Source organism: Lates calcarifer, linkage group LG14 (assembly GCF_001640805.2).
Source record: "Lates calcarifer isolate ASB-BC8 linkage group LG14, TLL_Latcal_v3, whole genome shotgun sequence".
Classification (NCBI taxonomy): Eukaryota; Metazoa; Chordata; class Actinopteri; family Centropomidae; genus Lates; species Lates calcarifer.
The window spans coordinates 6,811,616-6,832,181 of NC_066846.1; the positions used below are offsets into that span (position 1 = coordinate 6,811,616).

At 42.2% G+C, this 20,566-nt stretch overlaps 1 protein-coding gene across 1 annotated transcript in view; it reads left to right on the forward strand.

Moving 5' to 3' along the window:
• The first annotated feature begins 536 nt into the window (after nucleotides 1–536).
• Nucleotides 537–20,566, forward strand: part of clcn3 (chloride channel 3) — a 35,493-nt gene continuing 15,463 nt past the window's right edge. The window contains 3 exon segments of the mRNA XM_018677277.2: nucleotides 537–711; nucleotides 7,878–8,059; nucleotides 19,912–20,072. Of these exon segments, the coding sequence (XP_018532793.1) occupies nucleotides 7,897–8,059; nucleotides 19,912–20,072 (324 nt within the window). The 5' untranslated portion in view covers nucleotides 537–711; nucleotides 7,878–7,896.

A 20,566-nucleotide genomic window follows, 5' to 3' on the forward strand; every position in this document is an offset into this window, starting at 1 on the left:
CACTGTTAGCATTTGTTGTTGTGTTTTTTGGGGGAAAAAATAAAGTCAAAAAGCAGAAATAAATCCCATATGGTAGAATCATGTCACTCCACATATGCAGCACTAAGGCTGCAGCTAACATTTTTAATAGATTGATTTGATTGATAGCTCTCTTTCTTTAAAAAAAAAAAAAAAAAAAAAAATTAGTTTCTCGTTCAGTCTGTTTTAGAATATTAAATCCATGACAACTTTCCAGAAGGAGGCACCTTCATGTTTTCTGAGTGTAAAAGTGTATTTATTCAGGATGCTTTTTCATGGCTTTCAACCATATCTCAGCGTTTTCCTCAGACACTGAGAAAAGTGTCAAAATGATCACCTGAGTCACCTGAATGTAATTTCTAATAACTGCATTGTCCTTAATCCCAGCCGTGTGATCGCAGTGAGACTAATTGATGAGATTTTCTTCTTCCTGTGTGTTTTACTATCACAGGTTGGATGGACGAGGGGACGAGGGGAGGAGGGGGGGGCACCGCACCGCTGCCGCCGCCGCCGCTGCTGGGATGGGAAACAGGAAGTGACCGTCACTGACACAGGAATGGGACTGAAAAAAGAAAACACCATCATGATGAGGAGAATGTCAAACCCACTGGTGTAAGGAAATTAAAATCCTCGTCTCAACTCGGGAAAAAGGATGAATTGTTGTGTCCGGGCTGGAATCGAGGCATCAGGAAGGTACGGTTTGCTCTGCTAATTTTATTTTATTCTGTTTTTTTAATATCTCCTGTCACCCGCTAGGTCGGTTAACCTAGCTCAGTGTGTTGGAGAATGGAGATGTGTGTGTGTGTGTGTGTGTTTCACCATCCTGAGGCCATCCATCCTCCTTTTCGCTGTCAAAACTCACGGCTTGATTTCACATCCTTGCCTCCGCCGCGAACAGGTGCTAGCTAGCTTGTAGCCCAGTTAGCATGGTTTCAGTTGGAAATTCACCGTTAGCTTGTGTGCACGTCTGAATACGTTATGAGGACATGTATTTTTGTTTTTTTTATTTGACGCTGTGGTGGGACCCAGGCCCTCGGCTGCAGCTAAGAGAAACTGGACCTGCACGATCCGACAGCTGCATGCAGTCAGTCCCTCCTTTCTTTTTAATGGTGTTTTTTCCATGGCCATTTTCACCATGTAATGCAGATGTAACGTGGCGCGGCTAACTGATGAGCCTGTGTGGGTGCTAAGAGAGGACTGTGGGGTTTTACTGCCAAGCTGGCTGTGTCATGGTTGTTTTTCCCTTCATTAGCATTGGAAATCAAAGTCTTGTGCTGGTGCAGAGGTTCAGTCATGAAAGGTTATCCTCTATAAAATATAATTTCACTCCTTTAATGTCATTTTCTAGGGTGTAACTCACTGTCAAAGTGTAAAAAGTTGGGTCATGTGTTAAAATTTGCAGTGGCATTTCTCTGACATTGAGGTTTTGTCGTATAAAATCGCTCTACATAGCAGCTATTTAGTCATATTTCTAAATAACTTATAAATGCCAGCTGAAAATGTCAGGTCCTCTCCATCATCATGTAGCCCACTGACATTTACCACCAAGTTTATTAGTCAAATAATCAGTTAGTTAATATTATTCAGCAAATAATCTGAAGATTACAGCTTCACAAAACTGAATATTTGCTGTTTTTAAGTCTTCTCTGATAGTTAACTGAATATCTTTCTTATATGTAATAAGAAAGCTATTTTAATATGGACTAATTTAATTTGGGTTAATATAAAATGTACACTCAGCAGTCACCTTTTTACTGATAATAAAATAATTTGTAGAGGTAAAAGTTTTGAGCTGTCATTGACAGAGGTATGAATCTCTCTGTCTCTCTTTATCATTGAAGTTGTAGGTTGCAGCTGTGTGGAAACTGTTTTACACTGAGAGGTGTTACTAATGTTCTGTCCACCCCATTAACAAACATGAGGGGGTGAGAATATTAGAAACGTAGAATGCTTTAACAAAAACTGTCCATTTAAAGCTTGATAAAGGGAGAATATGTGGCAGGGCTGCTGTACTGGACACGTGTCACTGCATGACTCTCAAGTTTGATCATATTAAAATTGAATTGTTACCTCTGGGGGAAAAAAGCCCACAGAGGCCTCAGGTCTCAGGATGAGTAGTTCATGATATTCATGGTATCATCAGCTGTCTTTAACACTAACCTTAATGTTAAACATAAACTCTATACAGATATTCAGTCGTACATTAATGATTTATGGTCAGCCGTCTGTCCTGTCACTGCCGGATCAGACTCTTTCCACCCGGTGGTTACAGACAGGTCAAACCAGAGGCGCTGCAGCATTCCTTAATTAATTTGCTTTCTCTGTTGGTCTAATCAGCGCCCCTGATTGTGTTATGTCTGTCTGCAGCGCTTGCTTCCGTTCTGTTTAAAGTTTCATTCGCAGTCAGACGGTCGCGACATCTCATTTAAGTGTTTACCTTCCTCCCCCCTCGAGTCACATGCGAGATCAACCACTGTTTGTGACTCATATTGTTCATCTGGACATAGAAGGTCACATCGCACAGACCAACAAGGATAACAAGTGTTTCTGAATCGTGCTAAATCACTGTCTGGTCTTTCATCTCCTTATTCATCTTACCTGCTCTTAATAAACAAGCAGTAGCACAGAATTACAGCAAATTAAGATGCTTAATATAACTTGTAATGCATATGAATTATTTCACACTTGAACTTATTTAGTTTTTTACTGGCTTAGTAGATTTGAATCAAACTCCTTTTTTATTCTCGGATGCTTCCACTGCTTTCTCCCAAGTAAAATAATATTCCCAGACTGGCGTAGGCTGGATGAAACCGATAGCTGACAAAGCCTCATTGATAGTGCGCACACACACACTGAGGGATTTCTTGAATGGCTGTATTTCTTTTATTTTTGCTGCAGGCCATAAGACATGTATTATTCATCTCTCAGCATTCATTTTGAAAAGTAAGAACTTCCCCTGTCCTCAGTCAGGCCTGTTGTTTTTTTATGTGGCAGTACCTCCCCCCCAGACATACAGCACATGCAAGCTGTATGCTAACTGCTAGAGCTACTTTTTGTGATTAATTGATGAATCATTTGGTCTGTTGAATATGAAATGCTATCTGATATTTCCTTTCCAAAATAAGAGTCAAGCAAACTAATCTCCTTATTCATCAATCGTCACCAGGATATGTTCTCTATTTTTATGTGATAATGATCCAAAATGGCCAATTGTGAATCACTAGAAGAGCCTGAAATAGTATTTAGTATTTAGTAGTTTTTAAGTCAAAATAAATGACAAAATAATTTTTTTAGTATTATGTGGTTTTCGAAGTTAACGTAGTGTCAGTTAGCCAGTCGCAGCTTTGATAATTGCTTAATTCTATAATTAAGAAATTTTCAAATAAAAGTAATGAAAACATTCGCTGAATATCTAAGATTAGATTTCATACAAATTCACAGTATAATGGGGAGTTTTACATTCTTTCATATATAACATGTTATGGATTTTTTAACTGTTGAAATTTTTTAATTAATAGACTAAATGATTTAATGAAAAGCTAACTATATAAAATGATAATGTATTTGATATTAGTTAAATCCAGTCAGTGATACGTCTGATCAGCTCCACACTGTTGAAGTGCTGTTAATTGTGAGGCGTGAAAGCTCCCTGTTGTTTTGGAGCTGCTGTACGGTGAATGTTTTTGCTACGAGGTGATCCATATATCGACCGCCTGCTGCCTTTTGAAGGATGCGTGTTAACTCGTCGGCCCCGTCTACGGAGGAGGTGTGAGCCTGTCGGTTAGAGGGAGGGCAAAATGCTGAATCACATCCCAGCAACAGTCGCCTGGGCAACACCTCCATAGTGACCAGCCGGAGGAAGATAAGGCCCCTCGCTGCTCGTCCAAGTTATGTAACATCAGCAGACCCTGCAACGTTTTTGTTCACTCGCTGTTGATTATTCTGCTCTTATCCACCATCGCACACACACTCCACCCTCTCCCTTCGTCTCCTCAGCTCACCCCCACCCTCAAACATCAAAATGAAATCTGACTCGCTTTGTAGTGACTCCTCAATAACCAACAAACCCTAGTCTCCTCGGCATAATTGCTGTTTTGATTTCTGATGCAAACAACAAGGGGGAGCATGAACAAGTATACAGCAGACTGTCATAATTGCAGCTATCAGATGTCACCAGCAGAGAGAAACAGGAGTAAAGATGACAAGTCTAATTAAAGCAGAACGTCTTTAATAGGCTCAGCAGCAGTTAATTTGATATCAGATCTGTCTCTTTAAAAAGATAATTACACACCTTTAACATGCGTTTTATATTCTCACTTCAGTTTCCCCTGGTGAACAACGCTGCATGAATCAGCACTCCTGCTGCGTTGTTTTCTTTAAATCTCAGAATTAGTCTGGTGCGAATTCAAACCACACTGACTCTGCAGTTTAACTAGAAGTCAGAGGGCAATAAACCACAATATCACATGAGCTCACCTAGAAGCTCTCTGCCTCCGCACACACAAGCTGAATTGAATTTCCTGGCCACGCTGATTTGATATAGCTCAAGGGGAAGTCCCGTCTCGTGGTGAATCAGTGTGATTGTTGGCCCAGGGGGCGAAAGTTTCTCTTTCCTCTTTGCCTCACATTATGGAGTTTGTGCCAGTGAGGATTACTCCTCTTCAGTTTCACTGTTGGCGTTTGCAGAGGGCTTTCTGTCCTCGACCAGCCCGTAGATTCACTGTCATAACAACGTGTCGAAACTGATTTGGTAGAGGTGAATGATCCTCTCTGCGGCAACAACAACATCTGAAGTTAAAGGCTTAGTGCTGTTGCAAACTGCTTTTACATATAAAATAAATCAGGATTGGAGCGCACAATGTTTCTTAAAATAAAATCTGCATGGATGCACCTGCAGTAACCAAACTATTATTATTAATGAGGCAGCATGGCTCAAAATATCATATCAGTTGTTCATTTTGTGATAAAAGCACCAAATCCGGCATATGTATTGATATATATAGTAGGGACAAAACTGGATATTGAGCCATCACAAATTGGCACCTTGGTGGCCGTGTACAGCCACTTTTCAAAATGGCTGCCAGCAGCTGGTCAAACATTCCTATCTCACTGGACACCTAAAACCCTGATAGCCAGATAAAGTACTCCCTCGCAGTTCTATGTACTTTTACAAAATAACTGTATTGAAATATGCCAACTCTGACATGTTGTTGAACACAAAGATGACAGCATCCTACCACAGACATGTTCGCCTACCGTTCTCAGATGATAATATACAGACTGCTGTTTACACTCCACTTTTTTTGGTCATCTGTTTTAATAAACACAGCTACATTGATTACTTCTTTGACATGAAATAAGATAGACCCAGCAGTCTCCATTAGGTTGGGCCTATCGACCAGCCAATCAACCAGGAAGCTACAGATATGTGAATCTGTACTGTGTGTGTAAGTGAGATGTAAAACATGTTGTGCTTCTGGCCGTACCTCGAACAATTTCACAAGATGTCTTCTGTCCTTGAAAGCCAAGGAAAAACACCTGCTGTGGCCTGAAGTGCAACATGCTCGGCAGTTTCAAACCAAACAGAGCAAAGAAGGGAGCAGTTTTTTGGCCTGTGTGAGTCAGTGTGGATCTACTCTTTAAAAGTAAACCATTGGTAGAAAGCAGATAGCAGTCGTGTTTGCTGGTAGGTGAAATCTTTGATGCACTTGATGGTTTTTCAGCACTGCACTCAAATTTCATTTGTGTCCCTGAAATTCACTATTTTCTAAAACATACTTCTTCCTCTCATCAAGAGTCTGTTAGAAACAGCCCTTTATTCTCTCTGTCTGTTATTTCTCCTTCTCTTGCTGAGGCATTCACTTTTTATATAATTCTGTATTCACTAGATTACAGGTCAGTCTTTTTCACTGACGCAGTTTTCACATTTGAGAGCAATCCACTTCCTAAATCAACTGAGCTGACTCCAGCTTCCTTTTCACTGTGGCCTTTTCTGAATGTCTCTTTTAAAATTAAAAAAGCACACTGCAGAGAGGAAAAAAAAATCAAGACAAAAAAATTAGGATCGAGTAGGAAATCGAATCCGCTCAGGCTGATATGGAGGGAGCTTAGAAAACTATTAGGGCCCAGGTCTTTTTTTCACAGAGATACAGAGGAATATGGAGTCAGCCATCAGACCATAAAGGATTAGTGAAGATCAGTCAGGCCACAGCGCGGGAGCACATTAAATGTCTCTCTTTCTTTATTACTTTGTGACTCATGATGCCTCTAGGCTGATACTCCTAAAAATATCTCCAGGTTATCTTTAATTTTCAAGCGTCATTGGACTGTCATTGTGCTCGGCCTCGTGGGGGTCATATTAGGTCAAATCCGTCACAGACTGAGTCATGTTTTGTGTGGTTACAGACCCTGGTGTAGTTTCCTGCTTTACCACAGGGGGGCGAGGTTTGAGAGCAGGTGATGAGGTTTGTGTTGATGCTGCTCTGCTCTCTTTGGTCCAGCAGCAGCATTATTATCATAATCATGTAGAGAGGACGTCCATGTGTCATTTTAATCCCTCAGTCTATAAATACACAGCTCTGCCGTGCTGACAGAAACAGTTTTTGTTCGTTATATCATCACTGCCAAATATCTTTATTTCAAATTTAGTTAATATTATCTGAGATATTTAATTAAGTCACTGAGCTGAACTGAACTTGAACTGTCCCAAACCCATCCAGACAGAGTAGTTTTCATCTGGTCCTGCACATTATTTGCATTAACATGATCTGACGCTGTCAGTCTGCTCTGCCTTAAAAACATTAATTTGAAGAAAGACCACAAAGACCATGACTCATTTTCACAGCTGTTGTACATTTAATTTCCTCCTAATTTCCTGAGGTGTTCCCTGGAAATGGAAATTACTATAAATAGAAGCTCAATTTAAACTCAGGTGTCCTTTATTTATTAATTTATAATCACCTGTAGACACATTTTTGCATGTGCACTTTCTAAAAGACTGTCTAGGTTACTTCAGCAATCAATTTTTCTGTGATTACAGACCTGTAAAATGAAGATTTACAAATAGAAAAAAATGTGTTTGACCATGGACAGTTCACTGTGGCTGATCGCCATCATACATCTTATCCTCCATACCGCCCCCCACCCCACCCCCTCCGACTGACAGACCACATTCATCTTACAGCCTAATGGACGTCCTCTATCAAACCCTGTCTCTTACCTTTCAAGGTTATCTGCAGCCTCAAAATGTAGCTGATTCTGTTGTATATTATTTATATGTGTGTGTCTGTGTTGCTTCTTTTTCCTATAAATGAAGAACACTGTGGGATTTTTTGGAATATAGACCAAATGCAGGAGTCTTCCACATTGTCCTGTAAGAACTTTGTGGGCATTTCTCACTTACTTTTGCTCTTTGGTTTCACAATAAAGGTGCTAGTTGCTTCAACCTCCTAAAAAACAGAACAGAAATATAATAGATGGATAAAATGAATGAATGTGTGAGAAGATTATTACCTTTCAGTTACAACAAACTCCTCATACTTCTGTTTTTCCGGTTTATGCTACTCTGTGAACTGGTCTGAGACCCAGCTCTGGCGTCTAACCCTAACCCTGACTGGTGAAAAAGATGTTTTTTGCTGGTCTGTATGTGTTTGTACTATAATCTCATCCATCACAGCTCCACTGTGTCTGTCTGTCTTTGAGTCAGAAAGCATGTTAACATCCCACCCTCCTCATCTCTGTACCTGACAGACTCACATCACCTTGTAGACTCTATAATCTAGCCTCCTCACAACACGTTGTGTATATCTCCACCACTCCCCTCCTCTCCCTCCCTCCCTCCTTCCCTCTTTATCATCCAGGGCACCGGCGTGTTGCTAAATGGAGTCGGAGCAGCTGTACCACAGAGGCTACTGCAGGAACAGCTACAACAGCATCGCCAGCGCCAGCAGCGACGAGGAGCTGCTGGATGGAGCCGGCGTCATCATGGACTTTCACACCACTGAGGACGACAACCTGCTGGACGGCGACGCTGCCTCCCCAGGTAGGGAGTACGGGATACCTCCAAACACCTCACCTAGCAGTTTGATTGCTCCCCAAATCCGGATCTCTTGAGCTTCCCAGTCCTCACTTTTCCAAATCAGATAGGACCTCTCCTTGAAATCTCGCTCAGCTTCCCATCATGCCCCGATCTTTCTGTTGCCGCGCCTTCAAATCAAAAATCCACTCTGGTTCGTGATTGGCCAGACAAAACAGGAAAATGTTGCCGTGGTTGTGAGTCACCCCCGCTGCTGATGTCAAGACATGTCAAGTGTGTGTCCGTTTGTGTTGTGCTGCTGTACTGTGACGCAGTCGCTCTGCCATCTGCCCCTTCGTCATCTCCCTCCGCACCCATCAGCTGCTCTACATGCCGTCCTGTTGCACCCTCCAGACACCTGCCACCCCAGCTTTGGTTCAAGACGATTGTCCTGCTCCCATTTTGACCCAGTGACCCTCACAAATGGTTATAAACTTACTATAGAGAGCCATAGACAGTTAGTTCTGCCCTACTCATGAGAATATATACAATAGTCTGCTGTCAGAGCTTTCAACCGCATTTCACTGTCTTCATTCAGTGAATAGAGCTGGCTCAGGTGACCTGAAGTGTGGAACTTCAGTCGCATGATCAGAAGTTAAGGTGATGGCCAGCAGCTTTGAGCAGTGAAGTATGTATGACAAAAGAAAGGTCCACTCACTAACTTTTTTAGCGCTTTCAACTGCATCTTATCATCTTACATGAACAGAGTTGGGTTGGAAATCAGTAAGGCAAAATATATGTAAAAATAATTTGTGGACCAACAAAATAAAAATGTAAAATGTGAAGAGAAAAATATTTTCCCATTAAAAAGCGGTGCTGTTGAAATTACTTGTGAGTTCAGATGCATTTATTTTAAAAAGTCACTATTTGTATAGGCCCTCATTTACCTTTATTTAATCTATCTATGCATATTTATAGTTTTTTTAGTTATTTACAAATACATCCACATCTACTACCTAATGGATTATTATGGAATATTGTGAAATCTTATTAATCCCATGTTGTATTGTACATTGCTTTATAACCATCTGTGAGGCTCTCTAAGGACTCCATTTTTAAAAAATTATTATTTTATTTCTTTCAGTTACAGTCATTTGTTTGGTCATTTTACTTGTCTTGTTATAATTACTGTTCTGTCCATATCTGTGATTGTTCTTCTACCAAACATTTCTTTGCATGATTTCACTGTTTTGCCTGCTCCCGTCTCCTCACGTTTCTGTCCACCATCTTGACCTGTTCACCTCATCGTCAGTGTTCCTGCTTCCTCTGTCCTGCAGTTCACTTTGTTGTCTGACTGCTGCTTTTATATGTGCTGTACCCCCTCCTTTCTGCCCCCTGCCTCAGGTGGATTTTCAGGTATTAAAGATCTGTGGTAGTAACATTACAGACATGTGGCAGAGCCTGTGTGTGTGTGTGTGTGTGTGTGAGGGGGTTTGTATTCATACATGCGTCATCAGCTGTCTAAATATAGAAGAGGTTAGGTGGAGCGTGGTGTATGAGTGAGACACAGTGATTTTAGCTTATTGAATCAAACTGTCATGTTTATGATGCGGTTTTAAAAGAGCATTGTGTTGTGCCATTGTGTTTTCTGCTGTGTTAGATAAGTTAGATCATCATTTCATTCATAGTTAGACTTCTGTTTCGACACCTGTTTCTCATTCATTCAGCAGCTCAGTGGCGCTCTGACCGGTATATCTGGTGTCCCGTCCACATCTGATCCGCTGCATCCTGTTTGCTCTTCACTGTTTGAGTAAATATGCTGATTCCTCTCATGTTTCCCCCAGTGTCTTAGCTATGACTTGCAGCTGATCAAACCGAAGACACACAGGCTGGGGGTTGTGTTAGAAGTGTTGAACTTGGCTCTCCAAACACACAATGGCTTGTATTTGATTACACTGTTCTCACAGTGAAAATCTGCTGGTTTGATTTTGTGTGAAATCCCTGCTGTCTTTGAATGCAGAATGAGTATATTGAAGTCGACAAACCTAGTGTGTTTATGTGAGGGATATAAAAAACCCCACTGTCCTGTTTAAACTCTGTTTTAAGTGTTTGCTGAGCAGAGAGGGTATTGTCTGTCTGTTTGAATTGGATTAACTGCCTTTATTTGATTCAGTTTAATGTTTTCGGGGCTGCAGACAGGGTTTAGAGTAAAGGTACAGTACGTGTTAAAAAAAAACATTTATTTAAAAGACTGTGGTGAAAGTGAAATGGACCAGTTGACACAGATCTTTCACTTACACTTACACTTACTTGACTATTATCTGTCATCTTCCCTTTTTCCTCTGGAGCAACTTTTCTCAGTTTAAGTGTGATCAGTTGTTCCTGTTTTGCACTGACAAGTCATGGGGCACTTACATGGTTCGCACAAAAACCAGAATATATCTGTTGAAGCAAAATTCCAACGCTAAGAGGCTAAAAACTTGATGGAGAAAGATTTATAACACAACACATTCTTTTAACATTGAATAGCTGTGAGTGGTATCTCTAGTACTTTTTCTTCTCTGCAGCACTTTAACACATATGATTATTATGTGTGTATACATCTGCATCTAGAGTGATTGATTGATTTCCATTGATTTCTGGTTTGTATGATTTGCATGAACAGCAGTGATATAACTTCTCCAGAGTCTAGACTCAGCCTATTTATTATTGAAGAGGAGACTGTGGGTGACTGCTACTCAGCAGGACACACACACACACACACACACACACACACACACAGATGACTTGACTGTATGAGCGACCATGAACAGTGTAGAGAACAGCATGTAGAGAACAAAGTCAAGTTGGCTAGGCTGTAATGCTCATTTCACACCAGTAAAACAAATTTGGAAGAATGAAAAACAGAGCGACTCCTCTTTATTCTTAGCAGCAGAAGGATGAGACATGTTTAGCCTGGAGGTGGTGCTGCATAATATTGAGCATATTAGCTTATTAGCTTCCAGTTTGACATTTCTACACTGCAATTTCTTGTTACTTATCAGCCAAGTTATAACCCTAATATTGGCCTTGCTGTATTACACACAGTTTGTACCTTGCATTCTGTATTTTACGATGGCAACGCTCTAAAACTTTGGGTGTTTTCATTTTAGTCTAACATGCTAAGATTCAGTTGGTCAGCAGGTTAACGTGCGGTGTTGATCTGAAAGTGAAGCAAAGGCTGAGAGGAATTCAGTCTCACATTTTAGCATCATCATGTCACAGACAAGTGTGAATGTTTACATGATCCTCTGCGAAGCTGTTGCAGATGATTTTTGCTGCTTGTACAGTCTTTGTGAGTTTTGTATTTTGTCTTTGTCGAATCAGCGTTATTACGAGATGTATCAGAGGTTGTGTATGTGTGTTTATGTAAGAGCGACTGGCTCACATTTCAGTGTCTCCAGTCTCTGCCTGGTGATTAGCCTCTTATTCTTTTACTCTGAAACTGGACCTCGGGGCAGTTGACCACAAAAGGTGAAAGCAGAGAGTAACCTTAACCTATCAGCACTTATACTGTCAGTGCACATACACAGGGAGCTTCAGGGAAACGTTGCAACAAGCAGATACACCACACACACAGATAACGGATGCTACTAATGAAAACTGTTTTGGTTTAATCAGGTACAGCTGCTATTTTGCCTGTTTATAGTTTAATATCTTGGACCATATTGTAATTTACTCCTGCCAAATACCTGGGCTTCACCTACCTGTCTCGTCAGTCTGGATTTGTATGCAACACCTAAACGTGCGCTGACATTCCCAGTGAACCAGTTTGACTGCCAGCCGGTGTGAGCTAGTGTTTCAGGAAATCTGTCTCTGTCTCCTTGAGCTATTTTTACGTAGTAGTGAGGGGTGGGTTCACAGAAAAGCCTGTAAAGCCCTCCTCTCGGCCAACTCTGCAGTGTGAGCAGGGGGCTGGCTCACTCCGCAGCCCCATGGAGATTTTTGCTGAAACTTTTTGTCTGCTTAGAAGAAGTAAAGGAGGAGATAGATACAGCGGTGCTTTGGAAACCTTGGGTTCTTGAGCTGAAACGGATTTAGTCTTGTTTCTTTTAACTCCCTGGATTACAAAAACTGGAAAGACTGTGCTGTTTGAAACTTTATATTTGTGGTTTTGTTGTCTTGACGGGACTTGCTGAGGAGGGTGGTAACAAACTATGGCCAACAACACCTGTGCCATTGCCTAGCAACAGGAGCCCTGCTGAAAGGTAAGGGGCCATGGAGGTCTAAGATATGACAGGCTGTTGTTTACGTCATGGCTAAATTACAGCTTGTGAAATGTCAGTGTCCCATTGTTTTACCCTGGGAACAGTGAGGGATGTGAAGGACATGACTTACCTACACATGATTACACCAAGTTTACACAACACCTTCAAATACAGTGACTGGATTTTACCCATGAAATGCAACAGTGGAGAGTAGGGGGTGCACGTTTGTGTAACAGTTAGTTAAGTCTGTCTTACTTTATGTCACAGATGTTATAAGGAGGATGATATCTCACATGAGGTAGTTTCATATCCTCCCTGTAGACTCAATACAAGAGAGGAGGATTGAGCAATTGCTGTGTTTCTGACATTCGAGACACTTTTTGCTTATTCTGTCCTGCTGCAGTTCATTTTCTCTTTGCTTTCTGCAGACAAGGCTCATAACTCTCATGGGTATATATTTCTTTTTTGTACAGTCACAAAGCTTTCTTTCATTTCATCCATGAAAAGGTGAAGTGATTTTGAGCTGAACTGGCGAATTGCCGCTGTGGAAAGGTTCATCTTCTAGGGTTACAGCTACAAATGCACAGGTCTGAGTTTTGCTCACCTGATGCCAGCTCTGGAATAACACTGATCAAGAAACTCTATTTAGTGTGAGTTGACAAATCTAGATTACATTATATTGACCTTTAAACTGATCCAGTGTATGGCATTGGTGCATCCCTTCCTGTAATGAATTAATCTGGTTTATAAAATGTCAGAAAATGCTAAAAAAAAAAAAAAAATGCCTGTCACAAGTTTCCAGAGCCCAGTCCAACATCTTGAAAGCAGACGTCGGCTGATCAGCTTGTAGTCTGGCTGAGTGTCCTGCCCACAGCATTATCCGATTACATGTCAGGAGTAAATAGCCAGTTTACACTGAAAGTCCATATTTGTGGGAAAGATGTGGAAAAGAGGAATGAAAGAAGAGAAAGAGAGAGAGAGAGATGTTGTTGAGACAAGAGACTGCAGAGAGAATGCAGATGTTTCTGACGTTACAATAACAATGTCTGAACTTTTTGAGATTTTTCAGGAACCCCTGTTTAATGAAGGCCAAATGTAATAAAGAATTTTATTCATTTAATGTGATAACAGCCCTTGCATAATGACACTTAAAGTTTATTTATGCAGGGATATTTTTGGATTAGGGATGTAACAATATCAAAATCTCATGATACAATAATATCCCAATAATTTTTTAAAAGTCAGTTGGATAATAAACTTCAAAAAACAGTCAGTCAAATTCCCCAAAGACCAGAAGACCGTTTGTTACCATCCAGGTCCACGACAATATCGAGACACGTTTGTTCTCGCGATATCGTGAAATTGACGATACCTGTTGAACGTTAGTGCTAATGCAACTGGGGGTAACAAACGTTAGTAGCATTGTAACAATTAATATTTAATAAATAAGCCACCCTTACTTCAGGGCGCTCAACAGCCTAAACCAAAGTTAGAAAAAAATCATTCACATTTGAGAGGGTGGAAACTTAATTTTTTGCCCCTTTTCCTTAAAAATGTTGCCAGATAATGCTGACTAATATTTACAGCTCTTTTATAATTATCCACCTGACCAAGCCGCTCAGCCCGCTCCATTAATACCTAAGCTATTAAAACGTCCATTTGTCCTCCTCACATTAAACTCCCCTGCACTTGCTCAGAATGGAATGTTCCATTTTGTCACACCCCCGGCACCGTGGTCTCTCCCTTACAGGCAGGGCTCACTGATCTCCCCTAGCAACCAAGCAGGCAGGGCTGTCCGGCCTGGTGTGATCGTCTTTCCCTGTGTGTGTGTGTGTGTGTGTGATGACATCATCAGCTCTAGCAGTCAGCTGCTGCAGTGGAGAGAGAGCCAGAAAGAAAGGGGAGGGGGGAGAGAGAGAGAGAGGACTGTGCAGTCACACACTCATCACACACATTCTTTCTCTCAAACACACACACACACACACACACACTCACTCACACAGCCCCCGCTTGTCGTCCTCTGGTAAACATGGCAGCGGCAGCGACCGACACACACGCAGTGAGCACTGCGTAGTGCGAGCCCTAGCTTTAGCTTAGCCTCGTCTCAGCTGTCAGACATGGAGGAGGAGGACGCGGCGGCCGACCCCTATTTGCCCTACGACGGGGGAGGGGACACCATCCCCCTGCAGGAGATCCCTAGAAAAGGTACGCCACATTCCCTCTTCTCTTTCTCCCCCCTTTCCCTCCGGTTCCCTCCCGCTGACAGAGGCCGGCCTCCCTTCTTCTTGTACAGTGAGTGAATGTAACCATATGGCAGGCAGACACAGAGCAGGTTAAGCAAACGCTGCCTCTTCCTCCTGCAGCTCACGATGCATGGAAACCGGAGAGGCAGTATGGATTTGGAGGCTGCCAGTGCTAATGACAGCGCTGCGTGTTCTGTGGCAGGGAAAACAGCTAGCTCGTTTCACCATGCACTTCTGTGTCGATGATTAACCAGCACTGTGTTTGCACGTCAGCCAGAGATAAAGAGATAAAGAGAGGGGACTGGTTTAGTATGAAGGCTTGTGTTCGGGCCTTTAAGTAGCAGCAGCGACTAAAGGGACCATCATGGGCATCCATTTTAATGCCCCCCCTGCAGAAACACATGCACAGGCTGTTGATGCTCACAGATCTGCGCTGTTTGTTGCCAAAGCAACCTTCCTGCAGTGTGAGGACACCTGTTGGCCAGATTCAGGACGTCACCTCCACAGTCTGTAGGATGAAGGCAGATCAGACAAAACATCGCCTCTTTTTTCACATCACATGTGAGTCCTCGCTCTGTGCCATTGTTTGTCTTTACTGCGTGCCGTCCAGGGAGTTGTCCCGTGCATTTTGGTTCCTCCAGGCCTTGTTAGATTTTTACAGTGAGTGAGCAGAAACATAAGCCCCCCCCCCCGGTGAGTTTTTGGACACATCCGCTGCTGCCTGCATCCACTTTGTGCAACAGCCTCGGCCCCACAGACATCCCTGACATCTACGCTTTTATTTCCTCTCTCTTGCGGACGAAGGGTTTCCCCATCTTCAGCACAGCGTGTGGTCCTCTCACAGTTTCTTCTGCATTCTGGGCGACCACATTTTTTCGCACATTCATCTCTCTCTTTCTGTTCTGTCTGTCTTGTGCGTTGAAGTTGCTGTGCCCATTTATCTTCTGTCTTTTTTTTATGTTCAAGCTTTAATAGCAAGTGAGAAAGAACATACGCTGTGTTTACAGCTATGCACTTAAACACTGAGACCTGTCGCAGCTAGTAAAGCCAGCATGAAGTACGTAAACACACATGGTAAACTTTGGAGTCCTCAAGCTGTTGATTGGACTCGGATCAGTCATCCATCAGCCTTTCGTGGATTCCTCCAGTCTGGTCAACAGCAGGTCCTCCTCAGGCCATAAGGAGGTTGCCGGGGTCAGTTTATGATGCTGATCACATGATGGCTGAGCAGACTAACCCTACTCCAACTTCGTTGACCCACAGTGTCCCAGCCAGCTACCTCTAAACCTCCCTGATCTGATTTACTCAACAGTAGTAGAGTAGGACTAATACGCAGGAATGCAAAGATGGTTGTTAGCCTTTTTTTTTTCTCCCAGTCAGAAACCTCTGAACAAGCAGTTGGCTGCTGGTCATGTCTCACCTCATTGCTGTTCATTTAGAGAAGTGGTGTTATTGACAGTCAGCATGCCTGTGTGTGCACTGACGTGGCTTCTTGTCCTAGATGCAGGCTGAGCAGAATCGACAGCGTCACTGCACTGATGCACAGGGGAGAGACACTGAAGTCTTATTTTTATGTGTGTGTGTGTGTCTGAACCATCGCTGGTGTGACGCTGGCGACATGCTCGCACGCAGCCCCCCCCCCCCTCGGTTTCTGTTTTCCGTGGCATCACCCTCTCTTGGCTCCACGCTCCCACCTCGGCTGATGGGTGCCAGCATCATCAGGAGGAGCTCGTCTGGTTTCTCATTAGTCAGTTCCCCTGTTTTCTTCCTGGAAGCTGAAAATGTTCCATTCCAAATCAGCCACAGCGTCTTTGTACTTAATTGTGAGCTGTAAATTTATCTGTAGTTACTGCAGTGTAGAGCAGCAGTCTGTTATTTTAAAGCCTGGGTTAATGTTAGTGTTTGTCTTTCAGGAGCAGATTTATTGAAACAATTAAATATTTGCAGTCAGTGTCTATTATAAGGTTTCTATTGGGTTTTTCATCATGGGGCACTTGTAGCAAACACATGAAAATTTTTGCGCCTTATTTTTTAACTGTGTTTATTGTCCATTATTTAATTTGTCACCAGTATACACACATTAAGATTCACCAAGATGAACTTTCATTACTGTCACTGTCTCATACAATATTTGGTTTGAAAGACCTATTAAAAAATCTATATATACGCAGTGTCTTCCATCCATACCAATCCTGGTGATTATGTAGAAAACTTTCTGGCTCTCTTCTCTCTTTCCTTGGCTCAGGGTGTCAGAAACTCTGTGCTCACAGCTCGAGACACAGTGACAGGAACAGGCTGCCCAGTCCTTTCAGAGCAAGATTTATTATGGCAGCTCTTCTCTTGACAGGAGAAGTAAACTCTGGAAAGACCTGACACTTTCCCACCACACTGCATCGTTTTTTCATGGAAATATCCTGATAATTAAAGCTACGTACTAGCTACTTTTAAGGGATTATAGGGAACGTTTCCAGGATATTGACTGAAAAATATAGGAGCCATAGAATAAAATGTCACCGAAAAATGTTCCTTTAAATTAGGTGGAGTTATGAAGTCACTAGAGCAACTGTTTTATAGTTGTTTTTAATAGGTAACAAAGTTCATGTCTCAGTCATCGGCTAAAACGCAGAGCTTCATATCAGACTGCTACTGTTGTTGAGTCAACAATTGAGTCATCACCGTCCCACCTCCCCTTCACTCCAACACACACACACACACACCCGTTCGTCCCAGCAGTGCAGACTGCAGCCGTCACCCTGAAATCAAAAGGGAAAAGGATAGTATCAGCCTCCCTGCCAAGCCTTATACTCTTACTGTTGCTGACTCCACAACAACGACAATAGTAGCTAACACTCTCAGTTTCCTTCCTCCTAACTGGACAGGATACAGTGCATGTCAGTCGGTCAGATGAAAGCTGTACTCGGATGTTTTTGTCCCCGCTTCTCACACAGATTCCCACCGAAGCGACTTATTTCTCCTCTCCCACATCCTGTCAGAAGACATCAAAGACGGGATGATATGAGCTAATAAGCTGCACTTTCAAACACTCTGCCATGGCCCACATTCGTAGTGTGGGATGTCTTTGGGAAACTGGCTTCATCCTCTGCTTCTGTCAGGGAGAAGATGTTTACTAGCATGCAAAAGCTTTATTCTAAATTGAGATGAATGTGGTTTGATATGTGGAAGCTTTCTAGTTTACGCTGCTTATAATCTGTCCCATCTGTTGTGAATGATTCTCCAGGTGCGTTGTGTTATCAAATGACTATATGATAAGGGTGTAGTGGTTAGAGTGTGGTCATTCTTGAAAGGATGAAGATGTGTTGATTCCATTTTATAATCTGTTTTATGGCCCTGGTTTGACCCATGCTTTAACCATATTTGTAAGATTTACCTTGCTCAGGTAGCACATGCACCTTTAGCTCTATTGTTAACGTGAACGCACACGGTAATTACACCCATGTTTGGATAGATGAATCTCATATCGCTGATCGTACACAGACAGGAGAAACAAGTCATGCTTGTGGTGTGTCACCTAATTATTTGGACCAATAGCACATATTTTCCTTTGTGATCCTTTAAACACTTTAAACAGAAGCTTTAACTGTTGCCCTGTGTCTCCCTTTTGTCATTGTTGCACACAGTGCCGCCTTTGTGTTGCAGATGAAGAAGTCTCACATATTTGTGTCATCACAAGTAGGAGGCTTTGGCTCAGCCTCTCTGACAAATGTCGGGTCCTCCCTAATTTATCAAATGCACTTTGTGCCTGATTAAACATGTGACGGAGCATTTTAAAGTTGATGAAATGGCCTCTTATACTTGAATATTGGAATAGAAGATTATAAAGATGTTTAGCTATGCCACTGCTGACTCAGAACTATATTACTACATATCCTGTTTCCACTTTATTTTTACATAAAGTAATTTCTTGTCATGCAGCCATCTCAGCTGACAAAGCCAAATGAACGCCATGTAAATCCAGTGATGTTTTCCAGATAAGAGAAAGAGAAGAACCCTTTAGGCTGCTCTGTTATAGTCACAGTGTGTATGTGTGTGTGTGTGTGTGTGTGTGTGTGTGTGTGTGTGTGTGTAAATGAGAGTCAGCCATTATATTTCACTGTTCCTTCTCATATTGAATCTGTGCATCCAGCCAGAACAGATCAGACGTAACAAATGACATTTGTAACTCCTGTCATCGTTATGAGCAAAGTCACTGTACTCATCTATTTTCTACTTTCAGCTCAGTCTTTTAAAGGGCATCAGACAATGTGTGCTTTGTATTTCTAAATGTTTAACCTAGAGGTCGACCGATTAATCGGCTTTTTCCTGCTTCAAACTATCGTTATTATATTGGCCTTTAAAAATCCACTATCGGTCGACCTCCAGTTTAATCGTTAATATGTGCTGTGACTAATCCCGGTCATGTTGAAGTCATTGCTGAGCTGGTTATTGGTGCCTATAGACGATCATATTGTCCTGCGGTCTGCAGTGTGCTGATAGAATCAGACCAGTGCTAATGAGACTGCCAGACATCCAAGATAAGGCTCCAAGAAAATGAAAGGAAGTAGGCATCTGTTTAAAGGTTTTAAACTGTAATTAAATTGCTTTTACTCTCATTTTTAAATCTAACAGATTGGGTTTGGACAGAAACAGCATTTAGTAGAAGTTGATTTGATTATTTAGATGTACAAATTGTAAAATATAAAAGATCATATGCGTACGTGTGCACATCCACCCCCACACAGTGATCTGCACGTCAGATCAGCAGGAAGAATCTGCTCCGTCAAGGTGCCCACGAGCGGCTTACTTCACCCCAAATGCTCTGGTTGTAGGTGTGACTGTTAGTATCAGATATGGTTAAGAGATTTCCTCCAGGTTATTTCAGCACTGTTTGCTCATTCAAATGTTCCAGTAGGGCACGTAAACCTCTCCTACCAAAGTGCCTTTTTTTGTTCCAGATGAGGTGACGGATCGCAGGCCTCGTGCTGATCTCTCAGCATAGCAGACGCTCTCGTTATATCTCAGCTGGCGAACTGTGTGGTGAGCTCTGCAGTGTCTCTGACGGGCCGGGTTAACGATGTAGCTCTGATGTGCAGCCAGCAGCAGGCAGTGCGGTGATAGATATCTTTGTTTTTTGCGGGATCATTTATAAGGATCAGATGTACGAGGAGAGAAACATGGCCAAAACATCACAGCACAAGCTTTTCTTTGTTGTTTTAGCACAGAAAAAATAATTGATTGTCTTTGCTTCTCACTGATCCATGTCGCAGAGAGACGGATCTAGCTCGCCAAACAGAGACTTCAGACAGGTTTCTCTACTGAAATAAGCATTTGTGTGTGTATACACGGCTTGTATAGTTTAATCAAGCCTCACTGTCTGTTTCTCCTCCTTCAGGGTCTAACTACGCCATGTCTAACGGGGGCGGAGCCGCCAGCAGCTCCACTCACCTGTTGGACTTCCTAGAGGAGCCCATACCTGGTGTGGGGACCTATGACGACTTCCACACCATCGACTGGGTGCGAGAGAAGTGCAAGGACCGCGAGAGACACAGGAAGGTGAGGACGCCTCAAATCCTACAAATCCCACTTTTCATACCTGATTTGTTTGGTCGTCATGTCCTCCCCTTGCATCACACCGTCTCCTTAGTTTCTCTTCCGCATTTTTTTCAGTTGAGACAGTCCACTTGGATGCATTTTGCAACTAGTCTTTCAAATTGACACTCAGCACTCTCAGATATTTTTGTGGCTTGGCCTGTTTCTAGTTCATGAAGCTCTCACGTTATCTGTATCAGCGAAAAAATCCTCTGCTGAAACAGGAAGTGATGTGTTAAGTGTTTCCTGCATCAGCAGCAGCAGAAGAACCAGGTGATAAAAATAGCTCAAACTACCCTCATACATTAAAACTTCATCAACAGGAAATCCAAGGAAAAAGAATGTAATATCATAGATGTTGCCACATATTAAAAAACGAAAGTTTTCAGCCTTGAAATAAAGATTAATTAGTCACTATTTCTAAAATTGTCTTTTATTGTAGAGTTTGACAGAAAATA